The sequence below is a fragment of the Tachyglossus aculeatus genome, chromosome 10, assembly GCF_015852505.1.
Source record: "Tachyglossus aculeatus isolate mTacAcu1 chromosome 10, mTacAcu1.pri, whole genome shotgun sequence".
NCBI classification, from domain to species: domain Eukaryota; kingdom Metazoa; phylum Chordata; class Mammalia; order Monotremata; family Tachyglossidae; genus Tachyglossus; species Tachyglossus aculeatus.
The window spans coordinates 50196736-50211464 of NC_052075.1; the positions used below are offsets into that span (position 1 = coordinate 50196736).

The window sequence follows — 14729 nt, forward strand, 5'->3', positions numbered from 1 at the left end:
CAGGAGCAGTACGTCTTCCTCCATCAGTGCATCCTTCGGTACCTGCAGCGGTCAGGCGGGGATGGGGAAGGGAAAGGGGCCCGGGACGGCCAGGCTGAAATCCTCTACGAGAACGTGGCCACCATCCACGACTACTTGAGGGAGACCGGCCGCCCCTGAGTCCCTTCCACCCCGAACAAACCGGAGCCCCTCCATCCCGCCCCTTCCCCTCGGGCCCCTCCCTTATTTTAGCCCCTCCCAGCCTCGTTACCCGCAAAACCCAGAGACCTCCGAAGTGGGGGGGGGGGCGGTGGGGAAAACCCGGAGCTGGCTTTTTTCCCAAACCTCCCTGAAGATGCCACCTGGACCAGCCCGAGGGCCGGGACGCCTGGGTCTGGGGACTGTGAATCTGCATTTCTCTTTATTCTGCCTCAGGGAATGAAGCCTGGAAAGTGATCGTTTCGGGGGATGGGGGGGCGGCAACAGGGGCGGGGGGCCTGGGGAAGGTCGGACCCCTCCCCTTCCTGAACTGGACGGGATTTTGGGGGGCGGGGACCCTCAGACTGGGTGTAAATATTGCGTCTCATAATTTATTAAATCACCTTCTGCTGGCACGTGTGGTGAGGCCTAGTGGGCGGGACGCCTCGGTTGGAGGCTGGAGGGCGGGACGATTTGGTCCTTCCCCGAGAGCTGCCGGTGGGAACCCTCTCACGCCCCAGGAAACCCTCTCTCTCTCTCTGTGTGTGTGTCTCTGTGTCACTGACTTTCTCTCTGTGTGTGTCACTGTCTCTCTGTGTCACTGTCTTTGTGTCTTTGTCTCTCTGTGTCTGTCTCTGTCCCTGTGTGGGTGTCTCTCTCTTTGTCACTGTCTCTGCCTCTGTGTGTGTGTCTCTGTCTCTCTCGCTTCCCCCACCCCACCCCACCCCGCGGACTCTTATTTCCGAGCTGGAGGAGGGGCTCTCCCCATCCTCCGGAGAGGGGGATCCGGACAGACGAGCTCCTGTCCTCGGTTCCTCCACCTTTCCCGGCCGCTCCGGGGATCGCGTGTCCGCCCTGGGACCCGGAGAGAGGTAGGGTCTCGGCCTGACCGCCCACCTATAGATGCCCGGGGCGGGGAAAGCCGGGGCCGGGGCCTTGGGGATGCCTGGAGGGAGGGGTTTCGGGGAGCATGGCTGGGGGCGTCGTTTGGAGGGGAGACGGACCGGAATAAGGGGAGAGAGAGATGGAGAGAGAGCCAGAGACCGGGAGGGAGACGGAGCTAGTGAGAGGAAGGACAGCTATGTGCTCTGCACATAGTAAGCGCTCAATAAATACGATTGATGATGAGGAAGGGGCGAGGGCGGCGGCCGAGAGAGGAGGGGGCATGAGGAAGAGACACAGAAGCAACAGGCTTTGGTGGGTACAACGACCGATTCCCAGGCGACGGGGCAGGGTAGGGGAACCGTGAGTCAGAGCCCACCACCCTCGGAGATAGCCAGCAGCCCCGACCCGTGTTTACCGGGCGGGGAGGGAGGGCGGGAGTCCCAGCGGGGGCGGGGATGCCGGGAGCCAGGGTTCTCTGTCAGCCCAGCTCCTCCCCACCCCCACCTCACCCTAGCCCAGCCCCAGGCGAGCCTCAGCCCCCGCCCAGTTCCATCCCCAGCCCATCCCAGTTCCACCCCCAGCCCATCCCGACTCCATCCTCAGCTCATCCCAGCTCCATCCCCGGCCCATCCCATCCCGCCTCCATCCCCAGCCCATCCCGACTCCATCCCCAGCCCAACCCAGCTCCATCTCCAGCCGGGCCCAGCCCCAGCCCCGAGAGGAGGAGACCGCCAGAGGTCCTTTCCACCTCCTTTCGCTGCCCCCTCTGCGAGCACCAGCTGTCCCGCCCTGCCTGTTGCTATGGACACCGGGCGTCGCCGTGGCAACGCGCGCGGTCCTTCCGCCCCGCCCTCCCGGCGCCGCGGCGTCGCCATGGCAACGGCAGGCCGCGGAGACCCGTTCCCGCTCCTGCTCTCCTTCCCTTCAACTTCCAGCGACGGGGGAGGGTCAGGGGGAGGCCCGGGTTCCCATCCTGACGGGGTCAGGGAGAAATGGGAAGGCAATTGCGGGGTCGGAGCTGGGGAGCGGGATGCCTCCATCCATGGGGGAACTTGGGCAGGGGGATGGCCGTGCTGGTCTTATCGCAATATTCGAGTCTAGATTGGACAGGGCATTGTACTAGGACTTTGAGAACAGACAGAACACAATCCAGCGCTTAGAACAGGGCTCTGCACATAGCAAGAGCTTAACAAATACTACCATTATCAATTCATCAGAGCCCGTCCCTGGCTTCAAGCAGCCCACAGTCTAGTGGGTGAAGGAGGGAAAAATACAATGAACGGCCGTTGAACGTGATAAATACCAATTTCAGCAATTACCAAAGGGGTCCCTAACCAGATGGAGGGGTGCGGGGGGCGGAGGTGTGGGAAGGAAGGCTGCCTGGGTTCCCTCCACAGGCTTCAGGATGAGCGCCGTCCGCCGCTCGGCCATCATGGCCACGCAGCTCCCAGCAACCCCAACTGGACTCCCCCACAATGGCACCCAAACCCCCAGAAAGGAGGACGTCTTTGCAAATATGAAGGACAAATTTATGAACCGGCTCAGCAAACTGCCTGGTGAGAGTTGGGGGGTGGGGGTTGTAGAGAAGGAGAAGGGACAGGACCAGGGGTGGGATGGGGGGTAGGATGGGGGTGGGTCAGGGGCTACCGAGATGTAGGGGGTTTTGGACTTGTTGGGGCTGGGGTCTCTGAGGTTCTCCCTTCAGCCCACGCCCCTCCCCATCCTCCTCCTATCTATCTTCTTCCTCTATCCTTCGTGGCACGAGTTTCTCTCAGTCCCGTCTCCTTTTCCCTCTTACATGTACAACCCAGAAAGGTGACTGTCATCTTCCCACTACCAGATGCTCCCTTCTTTTCTCTAGCCCCCTTTGCTTTGGGAGCAGTTTCCCAACACCTTTCTTCATCCAGCACTTAGAACAGTGCTTTGCACTTAGTACGCGCTTAATAAATGCCATTATTATTATTATTATCTCCTTTCCTCCCCCGGACTTCAGTACCCTAGAGAAGGGCAGCACTACATCTCCCAGCAGCCTCTGTGGCAGCCACTTCAGCTCCCTGCCCTCCATCATTCCCCTGCAATTGCTGAGAGCTTTTTGTTCATTCAGCCATTCCCTTGGGGACAGGGGCAGGTGACTAGGGGAAGAATGGGAATAAACCCAAACCCACCCCCCGCCGCCGTTACCGGCATGCGGTCCATTTCCTTCGCTCCACTGCGGACATGCCGAGTGCTCCCAATTGCTCTTCCTCTCCTCCCCATCCCCTTCTCCCCCCTCTCCCCTCACGCTCTCGGCAGTTCCCCCCTGGGCCCTGGCCACCATCCTCATCCTCGCTGGCCTCCTCCTGCTCTGCTGCTGCATCTGCATCTGTAAGAAATGTTGTGGTCGGAAGAAGGGCAAGAAGGCCAAAGGCAAGGCCCAGATCCATTTGAAGGAGGTCAAGGAGCTGGGCAAGAGCTACATAGACAAGGTGGGAGTCCAACATCCTCATCTCTCCACCCTCAGCGCCCTTTAGGGGCCCAGTTGCCCGTCCCCGCCATGGACTAGTGGAAAGAAAGCAGTGTGACCTTTGGCAAGTCATTTCACTTCTCTGTGCCTCAGTTACCTCTGTAAAATGGGGATTAAGACCGTGATCCCCGTGAGGGACAGGGACTGTGTCCAACCAGATTACCTTGTGTCTACCCTAGTGCTTAGAACAGTGCTTGGGACATAGTAAGCACATAACAAATACCCCAATTATTATTAGGGAGCTGCCAGCTGCCAGCCCTGTTTAAGGGGTGCAGGATATCAGAACCCCTACCTTCAGTCCCTCCTCCATCAGGGACCCAAGCATCCAGTCCCCATAACCAGCGGCCCGCTTGGCTATTAGAAAACAAAACCAAAACGCCTAGGGATAGTAGAAGGCTAGAGAGGAGTTAAGCGAGAGTCATAGGCACTGGGGTCATGATAGGTTATTAGGGGAGAAAGCTATCGGTGGTGAAAAAGAATGGTTGCCCTTCTTTAGCCATTCTCATGTTAGGGATGGAAATTCCACTACGTCTAACTTTGTCCCTCCAAGCTTCCTTTGGTAATGGGTTGTAGTTCCAGCTTTGCCACTTGTCTGCCGTGTGATCGTGGGCAAGTCACTTTGCTTCTCTGTTCCTCAGTTACCTCATCTTTTAAATGGGGATTGAGACTGTGAGCCCCACTTGGATCAGGGACCGTGTCCAGCCTGATTTGCCTGTATCCGCCCCAGGGCTTAGTTCAGTGCCTGGCACATAGTAAGCTCTTAACGAATAGGATTATTATTAACAAGTACCATTATTATTAAGTGCTTGGGAGAATATAACATAACAGAGTTGGCAGACACGTTCCCTGCCATACGAGCTGCCAGAGATGGAATTTGGAGCTGGATTGGCCCGTGACCGTTTACGGTATTTATATTTTACGTTCATCCAGACCGGCTCCAGGCTGCTGGGATTCCTTCTTTCTGGCCTTCATTTCCCCTCCCTCTGCTGTCCCTGACCACCCGCCTCTCAGAGGCCAAAACATCCCATCCCCCTATGGATCCTGACCCAGCATTGTTCTGCCTGCTGAGCCTCTTAACTGATTAGGGTCAGAGGATTGAATCGTCCCCTCTTGTGCCTCGTTTCCATCCTCGATGGGACTGTGAGGGAGAGGGCAGGGGGATGGGGAGAGGAGGGATGCAGGGAACAAAAGGAGTCAACCATCTCCCCATCTTGCACACCTTCCCTCGCCAGGGCCCTTTGGGGCCTCACCCTTTCTCCTCTCCCACCAGGTGCAGCCCGAGGTGGAGGAGTTGGGCCCGGAGCTGGTAGGGGACGGGAAGCCGGAGAAGGAGGCAGAGCAGCTGGGCCGGCTCCAGTATTCCCTGGACTATGATTTCCAGAGCAGCCAGGTTGGTGAGGGAGGACGCCCCGGGAAGGCTGCCAATCAAACGACCAAATCGACCTCCAGTTTTTCATGAGCTTGTGGGAACTGGGCACATGGTGGGGAGGTAGAGGAGGAGAACCTCCAAATCCACAACAGAGAAGCAGCGTGGCTCAGTGGAAAGAGCCCGGGCTTTGGACTCAGAGGTCATGGGTTCAAATCCCGGCTCTGCCAATTGTCAGCTGGGTGACTTTGGGCAAGTCACTTCACTTCTCCGTGCCTCAGTTACCTCATCTGTAAAATGGGGATTAAGACTGTCAGCCCTCCGAGGGACAACCTCCCCAGCGCTTAGAACAGTGCTTTGCACATAGTAAGCGCTTAATAAATGCCATTATCCCTTCTAGACTGTGAGCCCATTGTTGGGTGGGGACCGTCTCTACATGTTGCCAACTTGTACTTCCCAAGCGTTTAGTACAGTGCTCTGCACACAGTAAGCGCTCAATAAATACGATTGAATGAATGAACTGAGAGCAGTGCTGCCCAGTGGGTAGAGCACGGGGCTGGAAGTCAGAAGACCCTGGGTTCTAATCCCGGCTCTGCCACCTGTCTGCTAGGTGACCTTGGGCAAGCTGTTTAACTTCTCTGGGCCACAGTTACCTCATCTGTAAAATGGGGATTAAGACACTGAGCCCCATGTGGGACATGGATTAGGTCCAATCTGATTCGCTTGTATCTACCCTAGCGCTTAGAACAGTGCATAGCACATAGTCAGCGCTTAATACCATTAAAACGAAAAGGAGCAGAGGGACCATTTCAGGTTTAAGACCCACTGGGAGCACTGGGAAAGGGCAGTATGTTTGTCAGGACAGGAGCGGACAGGACGGAAGGGAGTGGAGAGAGCCCGGGCCTGGGACTCAGAAGGTCGTGAGTTCTAATCCTGGCTCTGCCCAGCATGGCTCAGTGGAAAGAGCCCGGGCTTTGGAGTCAGAGGTCATGGGTTCAAATCCTGCCTCTGCCACTTGTCAGCTGGGTGACCTTGGGCAAGTCACTTAACTTCTCTGCGCCTCAGTTCCCTCATCTGTAAAACGGGGATGAAGACTGTGAGCCCCCTGTGGGACAACCTGATCACCTTTGCACATAGTAAGCACTTAATAAATGCCATTGTTATTATTATTATTATTATTATTATTATTATTATTGTCTGTTGTGTGCAAGTCACTTTATTTCTCAGTGCCTCAGTTACCTCATTGGTAAAGTAGAGATTGAGACTGTGAGCCCCACATGGGACAAGGACTGTGTCCAACCCGATTTGCTTGTATCCACCCCAGCGCTTAAGTACAGTGCCTGGCGCATAGTAAGGGCTTAACAAATACCAGAGTTGTTATTATCATTACGGGAGGGAGGTCAGTAGAGGTGGTGAGTGGGTCAATCAATCAATCGATCAATCGTATTTATTGAGCGCTTACTGTGTGCAGAGCACTGTACTAAGCGCTTGGGAAGTACAAGTTGGCAACATATAGAGACAGTCCCTACCCAACCGTGGGCTCACAGTCTAAAAGGGGGAGACAGAGAACAGAACCAAACATACTAACAAAATAAAATAAATAGAATAGATATGTACAAGTAAAATAAATAAATCAATAAATAGAGTAATAAATCTGTACAAACATATATACATATATACAGGTGCTGTGGGGAAGGGAAGGAGGTAAGATGGGGGGATGGAGAGGGGGACGAGGGGGAGAGGAAGGAAGGGGTCGGTAATTTGGATTTGATTCGGCTCCACGGCCGCTCTCCTGACTGCCCTTCCTTCCCCCGGCCCCCTCCAGCTGATGGTGGGGGTCCTCCAGGCCGCAGACCTGGCGGCCCTGGATATAGGGGGCACATCGGACCCCTACGTCAAGGTCTTCCTGCTCCCCGACAAGAAGAAGAAGTATGAGACCAAAGTCCACCGCAAGACCCTGAACCCCATCTTTGGGGAGACCTTCTCCTTCAAGGTAAGAGGAATTCCCAACCTCGGCTCCTCCAGTTATCCCTCCTCCCACCCCATCCCCCCGGCAGGTGGAAGGGTCCCGGCAGCAATTGGGCTGGGCCAATCCATTCTCAGAGCTGGGGCGAGGGGCCAGAGGACATTTTCTTTCTGTTTCCCAGGTCAAAACGTCTGGATCCCTCAGGACCATCATCATCATCATCAATCGTATTTATTGAGTGCTTACTGTATGCAGAGCACTGTACTAAGCGCTTGACATAACTAGTTATTTTGGGGCCTGGGCTTTTGGGTTCTCCCTCTGGTGATCTCACTGCGAACAGGTGTGCATGTATGTGTGTGTGTGTATATATCTATAATTCTATTGATCTATTTTGACGCTATTGATGCCTGTCTACTTGGTTTGTTTTGTTGTCTGTCTCCCCCTTCTAGACTGTGAGCCCGTTGTTGGGTAGGGATTGTCTCTATCTGTTGCCGAATTGTACTTCCCAAGCGCTTAGTACAGTGCTGTGCACACAGTAAGTGCTCAATAAATACAATTGAATGAATGAATGAATGTGGGGGGGAGGAGGTGTAGAGTAGGGAAACGGGCGCTAATGTGAACAGTGTTGGATGCTTCTTCCCATTTCCCTAGCACCACCTAATTCCAGCCCCACCAAATGTCTGTTGTGTAACCTTGGGCAAGTCATTTAACCTCTCCATGCCTCAGTTATAATAATAATAATAATAATAATGGCATTTGTTAAGCGCTTACTATGTGCAAAGCACTGTTCTAAGCACTGGGGGGGATACAACGTGATCAGCTTGTCCCACGTGGGGCTCACAGTCTTAATCTCCATTTTACAGATGAGGGAACTGAGGCTCAGAGAAGTTAAGTGACTTGCCCAAGGTCACACAACAGACGTGGAGGAGCCGGGATTCGAACCCATGACCTCTGACTCCAAAGCCCGTGCTCTTTCCACTGAGCCACCCTGCTTCTCTGAGCGTGTCCCCTTGTCCTCCAGCCCCTCGGGGCCTGGATCCCCCGCCCCCCGCCCCACGGCGCCACAGTTATCTCATCTGTAAAATGGGGTTTAAGACTGGGAGCCCCATGAGGGGCCAATATCATTAGCTTGTATCTACCCCAGATCTTAGACCAGTGCCTGGCACACAGTAAGTGCTTAACAAATACCATTTTTAAAAAAATAGCTCCTTCCCTCTCCTCTCTAGTGCAAGCACACTAGACTCGGAGCACACTGGCTGAGTTGGGCAGGCCTGGGATTATGGGGAACCTGGGTCCTAAACCCTGTTGTGTGACTTTGGACAAGTCACTTCGCTTCTCTGGGCCTCAGTTTCTTCAACTGTAAAATGGGGATTAAACACCTATTCTCCTTCCTCTGTGTACCATAAACCCCATGGGGGCCAGGGACCGTGTTTGATCTGATTGGATCTAATTGGATTGGATTGGATTGGATTGGATTGGATTGGATCGGATTGGATTGGATCGGATTGAGAAGCAGCGTGGCCTAGGTGATAGAACCCAGGCCAGGGAGTTGGAAGGACCTGGATTCTAATCCCGGCTCAGCCACAGGTCAGCTGTGTGACCTTGGGCAAGTCACTTATCTTCTCTGGGCCTCAGTTACTTCAACTGGAAAAGTGGGATTATGAGTGTGAGTCCCATCTGCGCTATGTCCCCACTGCTGGCAAAAATTCATTCATTCATTCAATCGTATTTATTGAGCGCTTACTGTGTGCAGAGCACTGTACCAATCAATCAATCAATCAATTGTATTTATTGAGCGCTTACTGTGTGCAGAGCACTGTACCAAGCGCTTGGGAAGTACAAGTTGGCAATATATAGAGACGGTCCCTACCCAACAACGGGCTCACAGTCTAGAAAGGATGTGTCCAACCTGATTCAATTGTATCTACCCCAGCACTTAGAACAGTGCTTGGCACATAGTAAGCGCTTAACAAATACTGTCTACCCCAGAACTTAGTACTATTAGTACTATTAACAATAATAATAGTATTTGTTAAGCGCTTAGAACAGTGCTATGCACATAGTAAGCACTTAACAAATACCATCATTATTATTAAGTGCTTTCTATGTGCCCGCCACTGCACGAAGATAATCAGGTCCTGCAGTGTGGCTCAGTGGAAAGAGCCCGGGCTTTGGAGTCAGAGGTCATGGGTTCAAATCCCGGCTCCGCCAACTGTCAGCTGTGTGACTTTGGGCAAGTCACTTCACTTCTCTGTGCCTCAGTTCCCTCATCTGTAAAATGGGGATTAAAAACTGTGAGCCCCCCGTGGGACAACCTGATCACCTTGTAATCTCCCCAGCGCTTAGAACAGTGCTTTGCACATCGTAAGTGCTTAAGAAATACCATCATCATTATTATTATTATTATTATTATTACTCATAGTCGAAGTAGGAGGGACTGAGCCCCCTACTTCCTCTCCCCCTTCTCCCCCTCCCCATCCTTCCAACTTACCTCTTTCGCCTCCCCATAGCACCTGTATATATGTATATATGTTTGTACATATTTATTACTCTATTTATTTATTTGTTTTATTTGTACATATTTATTCTATTTATTTTATTTTGTTAATATGTTTTGTTTGGTTGTCTGTCTCCCCCTTCTAGACTGTGAGTCCGCTGTTGGGTAGGGACCGTCTCTATACGTTGCCAACTTCCCAAGCACTTAGTACGGTGCTCTGCACACAGTAAGCGCTCAATAAATACGATTGAATGAATAGGAGGGAGAGCAGGGTTTGAATCCCCCTTTTGCAAATTAGGGAACTGAGACACAGAGAAGTGAAGCGATTTGCCTGCAGTCACACAGCAGATAAGTGGTGGAGCCAGGGTTAGAACCCAGGTCCTCTGACTCCCCAGGCCCGTGCTCTTTCCACTAGGCTGCTTCTTAGCACATTGCTTGGCCCATAATAAGTGCTTTACAGATACCACAATGATTCCAATTATGATTATTATTAGCAGCAGCTGGGGAGATGAGGGCAGAGCAGGACCGAAGGTGAGCATCCTCAAAACTGCAGTTTGCTTACCCTGTCACAAGTAGATGGGCCACCGCCAACGGGGCCCTGGGACTCAGGTCCCCCGGTCACTCCCGCGCCAGTCTTGCCCTAATTCTGCTTTCGCCTGGGGCCCATCCCCTGAAGATCCTCTGCTGCTGGTCCACGTGAGACCCCGGACCCTTCCTCCGGGCCTCCCGCCCCCTCCCCTGCCTTTCCCAACTGGCCCGCCCCTCCCCCTTGCAGATTCCATACGCGGAGCTGGGCGGGAAGGTGTTGGTGATGGCGGTCTACGACTTCGACCGCTTCTCCAAGCACGACGCCATCGGCGAGGTCCGCGTGCCCATGAGTTCCGTGGACCTGGCCCGGCCCATCGAGGAGTGGCGGGACCTGCAGTCTGCCGAGAAGGAAGAGGTGACTGAGTCTCCCCCAACCCCCGAGGCCTTGGTCCCACCCACCCAGCTCATCGAGTCCTGGCTTTCTGCCCATCAGCCCTGCGGGCCATTTTCCAAGATCCGCCCTCACACACCGGGAACCCAAGTCTTTCCATTAGCCCCATATGGCCAACTCAGGGCTAGGAAAAGCCCCATGGCCTCACCCATCATTCTCTGGCTCTTTTCTCCCGTCTCGTAGGCTGCGGTTAGCCCAGCCACACATCTCCCGCACCCCCAATCCCTGCCGGGGGCCCTGACTTTGCCAGTCAATCCCTAGTCCCTCCCCTTTGACCAGCCCCGACTCCGAGCCTTCCCAGCAGCTACTCGGGTCACGGTTCTTCTTCCTCATCAAAACGGTTCCAGATCGTCCATCCTCTTCAAGAAGGGGTGGTTCCCTCCCTTCCCGGGATTTTTCCATTCCGTGCCCTTTTGGAGGGGGACCCACTGGGGTCTGGGCCTGGGTTCTGATGGGGTTTACCCTACTCCACCCTCAGCAAGAGAAGCTGGGAGACATCTGCTTCTCCCTGCGCTACGTCCCCACTGCTGGCAAACTGACCGTCATTGTGCTGGAGGCCAAGAATCTCAAGAAGATGGACGTGGGGGGGCTTTCTGGTGAGGCACAACCCCGCCTCCGCCCCCTCCATGTGTTCTCCGGGAGGGAAGCCACCCTGGGATAGGCTGAGCTAAAAGGCTCCAGACATTCCCCCCACCCACCCCTCCCAACCTCCCTCTCCCTCCAGCTTCTCAGCCCCCGTCCCCTCGGCGGCCCCACCTTCCTGCCTTGCCCATCCCTTAGACCCCGGCATTCCATCCTCCCAGCCCGGGCTCTCTAGCTACCCCCCAACCTTTGACCTCTGCCCCTCCAGATCCATATGTGAAGATCCACCTGCTGCAGGGAGGGAAGCGGCTGAAGAAGAAGAAGACCACCATCAAGAAGAATACGCTCAACCCCTACTACAACGAGTCTTTCAGCTTTGAGGTGTCCTTTGAGCAAATCCAGGTAAGAACCACTCCCCTCAACACACACACCCCCACACACAAAATCCCCTGCCTTAGGCCCTCCTCACCCTCCCACACCCCTGTTGCCCAAAAAGGGACTGTCCCCAGCCTCAGGGCTCATTGAGGCCCAGCCCCTCACATCCTCAGGGATGCCCTCTTCCTGAGCAGCCCCCGCCCCAACCCAGATCAGCTCCTGGGTCTCCATCCCCCCTTCCCTTCTCTCCCCCTGACCCCCAGTCTCCGAGCCCAGAGACAGCCACCCTCATCACCGCCCCACCCTGACTCGTCCACCCTCTACCTGACTTCCCGTTGATCTCGGAACCGGTGGTCTCCCCCCGGGCACCGTCCTCGGCCCCCGGTACGAGCCTGATAAAAGCCGCCGTCTTCTAGACTGTGAGCCCACTGTCGGGTAGGGACCGTCTCTATATGTTGCCAACTTGTACTTCCCAAGCGCTTAGTACAGTGCTCTGCACACAGTAAGCGCTCAGTAAATACGATTGAATGAATCTCTCCCACTCACAGAGGGTGCAGGTGGCACTAACGGTGTTGGACTACGACAAGCTGGGGAAGAACGAGGCCATCGGGAAGGTGTTTGTGGGGCTGGGGGCAGGCGGCACGGAGCTGCGCCACTGGTCAGACATGCTGGCCAACCCCCGGCGGCCCATCGCCCAGTGGCACACCCTGAAGCCCGAGGAGGAGGTGGACACCTTGCTTGCCGGGCGGCCCTCCTGAACCGGGAGGCTCTGTGCCCCCTGCCCTCCCCGGCTTCCTTCCTTGGGACAAGGGACCCACAGCTTGATGAGACGGGACAGAACCTCCTTTGTCCCCTCTCCGGCCCCTCTGTCTCCCCCTTTCTCCCCTCCCCGCCCCCGGCCTTTTCTCTTTCCCTCCCCCAGTCGACTCCCGACCCTCTGCCTTGATCCCCTTTGCCTCCTCCTCTGTTTCCTCGCTTGGCCCTCTCTTCATTTGCCCAGCCTGAGACCCAGGCATGACAATCAAACCAAATCAGCATGGAAGGCTGGCGGAGAGGGCAGGGGTGGAAATACCTTCGAGAAATGGGGGAAGGATGATGGGAAAGAAAGAGTGGGAGGGAGGGACCCCCTAGCCTGCCCCCTCACTCCTCCGTTTCTTCCACCTTGAGATGCCATCAAGGCCAAATGACAGTGTTTAGAAGAGACTGGAGCTGGGGAGGGGTGTCTCTGAAGTTGCCTCTTGCCCCTCCCCATTGGTTTCTGCTTTGACAATCTCCACTCCCCCCACTTCTCCCCGTGCTCCCTCTGAAAACTAGATGCTGAAAGGGAAGATAACCTTCCCATCCTCGGGTCCCTCCTGAGGGTAGCCATCTTGTCCGGTTGCCTCCATTCCCTCGGGTGGTGAGTTTTCCAGGCTCCCATGACTTTCAGCCCTCAAGAGTCTCAACCCTCTGGAGTGGAGGGAGGCTCCCCCCATTTAGCCTCTCTCCCCCTCCCAGTTGAGGGTCCATGGGATCGTGTCCCTCCGTCTGGAATTTTCTTCCTCAGAGAGAAAACGGAGGCCAAGGGATGTGTGTGATCATGGGAGCCGTGAGCACAGACCCTGCAGTCCCCCCACATGTGTAGGGAAGAGGGGGTGACTCTGCTTCTCCCCTCCCATATTCCCCACCTCGCTTTCCCCCTTTCTATCAGCGTTGTTCAGAACGGGTTTACCTATGGCTGCACTGGAGGTTTGTTTTCCAGGACTGAATAAAAGGCAGAGCGAGCTATAGATTTAACAAGTCTTGGCTGGTTCCCATTGGCTTCGGTCCTAATGCTCTCCCTTCCTGATGTACCCCGTTTCCGCTCCCTCTATCCATTAATTGAGCATTCCTGGACTCCGGATCTGCGTTCCACCCGTTTCCCGAACCACGCTTTCTGCTGGCAGATGCACTGCTGTTTCTCAGAAGCAGCTGCGATTCAGGAGGGAGGGGAGAGAGAAAGAATGAGAGAGAAGGGGTGTGTGTGTGTGTGTGTCTGTGTGTCTGTGTGTCTGTGTGTCTGTGTGTCTGTGTCTCTCTCTACTCAGATTCTCCGTTAACACGGACTCCGCTTTGGAGCTGCGCAACTTAGGAACCGGATCCTCTAGACTGTAAGCTCACTGTGGGCAAGGGATGCGTCTGTTATATTGTTATATCGTCCTCTCCTAAGCGCTTAATACAGTGTTCTGTGCACAGTGAGCGCTCAATAAATACGACTGAATGAATGAATTATGCACATATCCGTAACGTATTTATTTATATCAGTGTCTGTCTCCTCTGACTGTAAGCTCGTCGTGGGCGGGGAATGTGTCTGTTTATTGTTAGATTGAACTCTCCCAGGTGCTTAGTACAGTGCTTTGCGCAAAGTAAGTGCTCAATAAATACGATCGATGAATGATTGAATGAAAGGATGGGCTCTTAAAATGGGGGGAAAGGAGGATAAGGAGAAGGTATGACCAGCCTACCTTCTGTTCACCTGTCTACTGTGTGACCTTGGGCAAGTCACTTCACTTTTCTGTGCCTCAGTTACCTCATCTGTAGTGTTATTAGTATTACTTGTCAGCTGTGTGACTTTGGGCAAGTCACTTCACTTCTCTGAGCCTCCGTCCCCTCATCTGTCAAATGGGGATGAAGACTGTGAGCCCCACGTGGAACAACCTGATCACCTTGTATCCCCCCCCCAGCGCTTAGAACAGTGTTTTGCACATAGTAAGTGCTTACGAATGTCATTATTATCATAATTATTATTATAACCATAATAATAATCGTATTAGAGAAGTAGCATGGCTCAGTGGAAAGAGCCCGGGCTTGCGAGCCAGAGGTCATGGGTTCTAATTCCGGCTCCGCCACTTGTCAGCTGTGTGACTTTGGGCAAGTCACTTAACTTCTTTGGGCCTCAGTTCCCTCATCTGTAAAATGGGGATGAAGACTGTGAGCCCCACGAGGGACAACTTGATCACCTTGTATCCTCCCCCCCCAGAGCTTAGAACAGTGCTTTGCACATGGTAAGTGCTTAATAAATGCCATCATCATCATCATTTATTGAGCAAAATGGGGATTGTGACTGCGAGCCTCACGTGGGACAGGAAGTGTACCCATTTGCTCGTAATAATAATAATAATGACATTTATTAAGCGCTTACTATGTGCAAAGCACTGTTCTAAGCACTGGGGAGGTTACCTGGGGAGGTTAGTGAAGCAGCGTGGTTCCGTGGAAAGAGCCCGGGCTTTGGAGTCAGAGGTCATGGGTTCAAATCCTGGCTCCGCCACTTGTCAGCTGGGTGACTTTGGGCACGTCACTTCATTTCTCTGTGCCTCAGTTACCTCATCTGTAAAATGGGGATGAAGACTGTGAGCCCCCCATGGGACAACCCGATCATCT

General features: G+C 54.1%; 1 protein-coding gene across 1 annotated transcript in view; it reads left to right on the plus strand.

Moving 5' to 3' along the window:
- The window catches only part of LOC119933153 (receptor-type tyrosine-protein phosphatase H-like), a 51566-nt gene extending 37992 nt beyond the window's left edge, over nucleotides 1-13574 (plus strand). The window contains exons 22-31 of the mRNA XM_038752484.1: nucleotides 4-38; nucleotides 925-1049; nucleotides 2460-2618; nucleotides 3355-3527; nucleotides 4836-4955; nucleotides 6757-6924; nucleotides 10170-10337; nucleotides 10852-10969; nucleotides 11224-11357; nucleotides 11879-13574. Coding sequence (XP_038608412.1) covers nucleotides 4-38; nucleotides 925-1049; nucleotides 2460-2618; nucleotides 3355-3527; nucleotides 4836-4955; nucleotides 6757-6924; nucleotides 10170-10337; nucleotides 10852-10969; nucleotides 11224-11357; nucleotides 11879-12088 — 1410 coding nt within the window. The 3' untranslated portion in view covers nucleotides 12089-13574. The remainder of the gene's footprint in view (nucleotides 1-3; nucleotides 39-924; nucleotides 1050-2459; nucleotides 2619-3354; nucleotides 3528-4835; nucleotides 4956-6756; nucleotides 6925-10169; nucleotides 10338-10851; nucleotides 10970-11223; nucleotides 11358-11878) is intronic.
- The last annotated feature ends 1155 nt before the right edge of the window (nucleotides 13575-14729 follow it).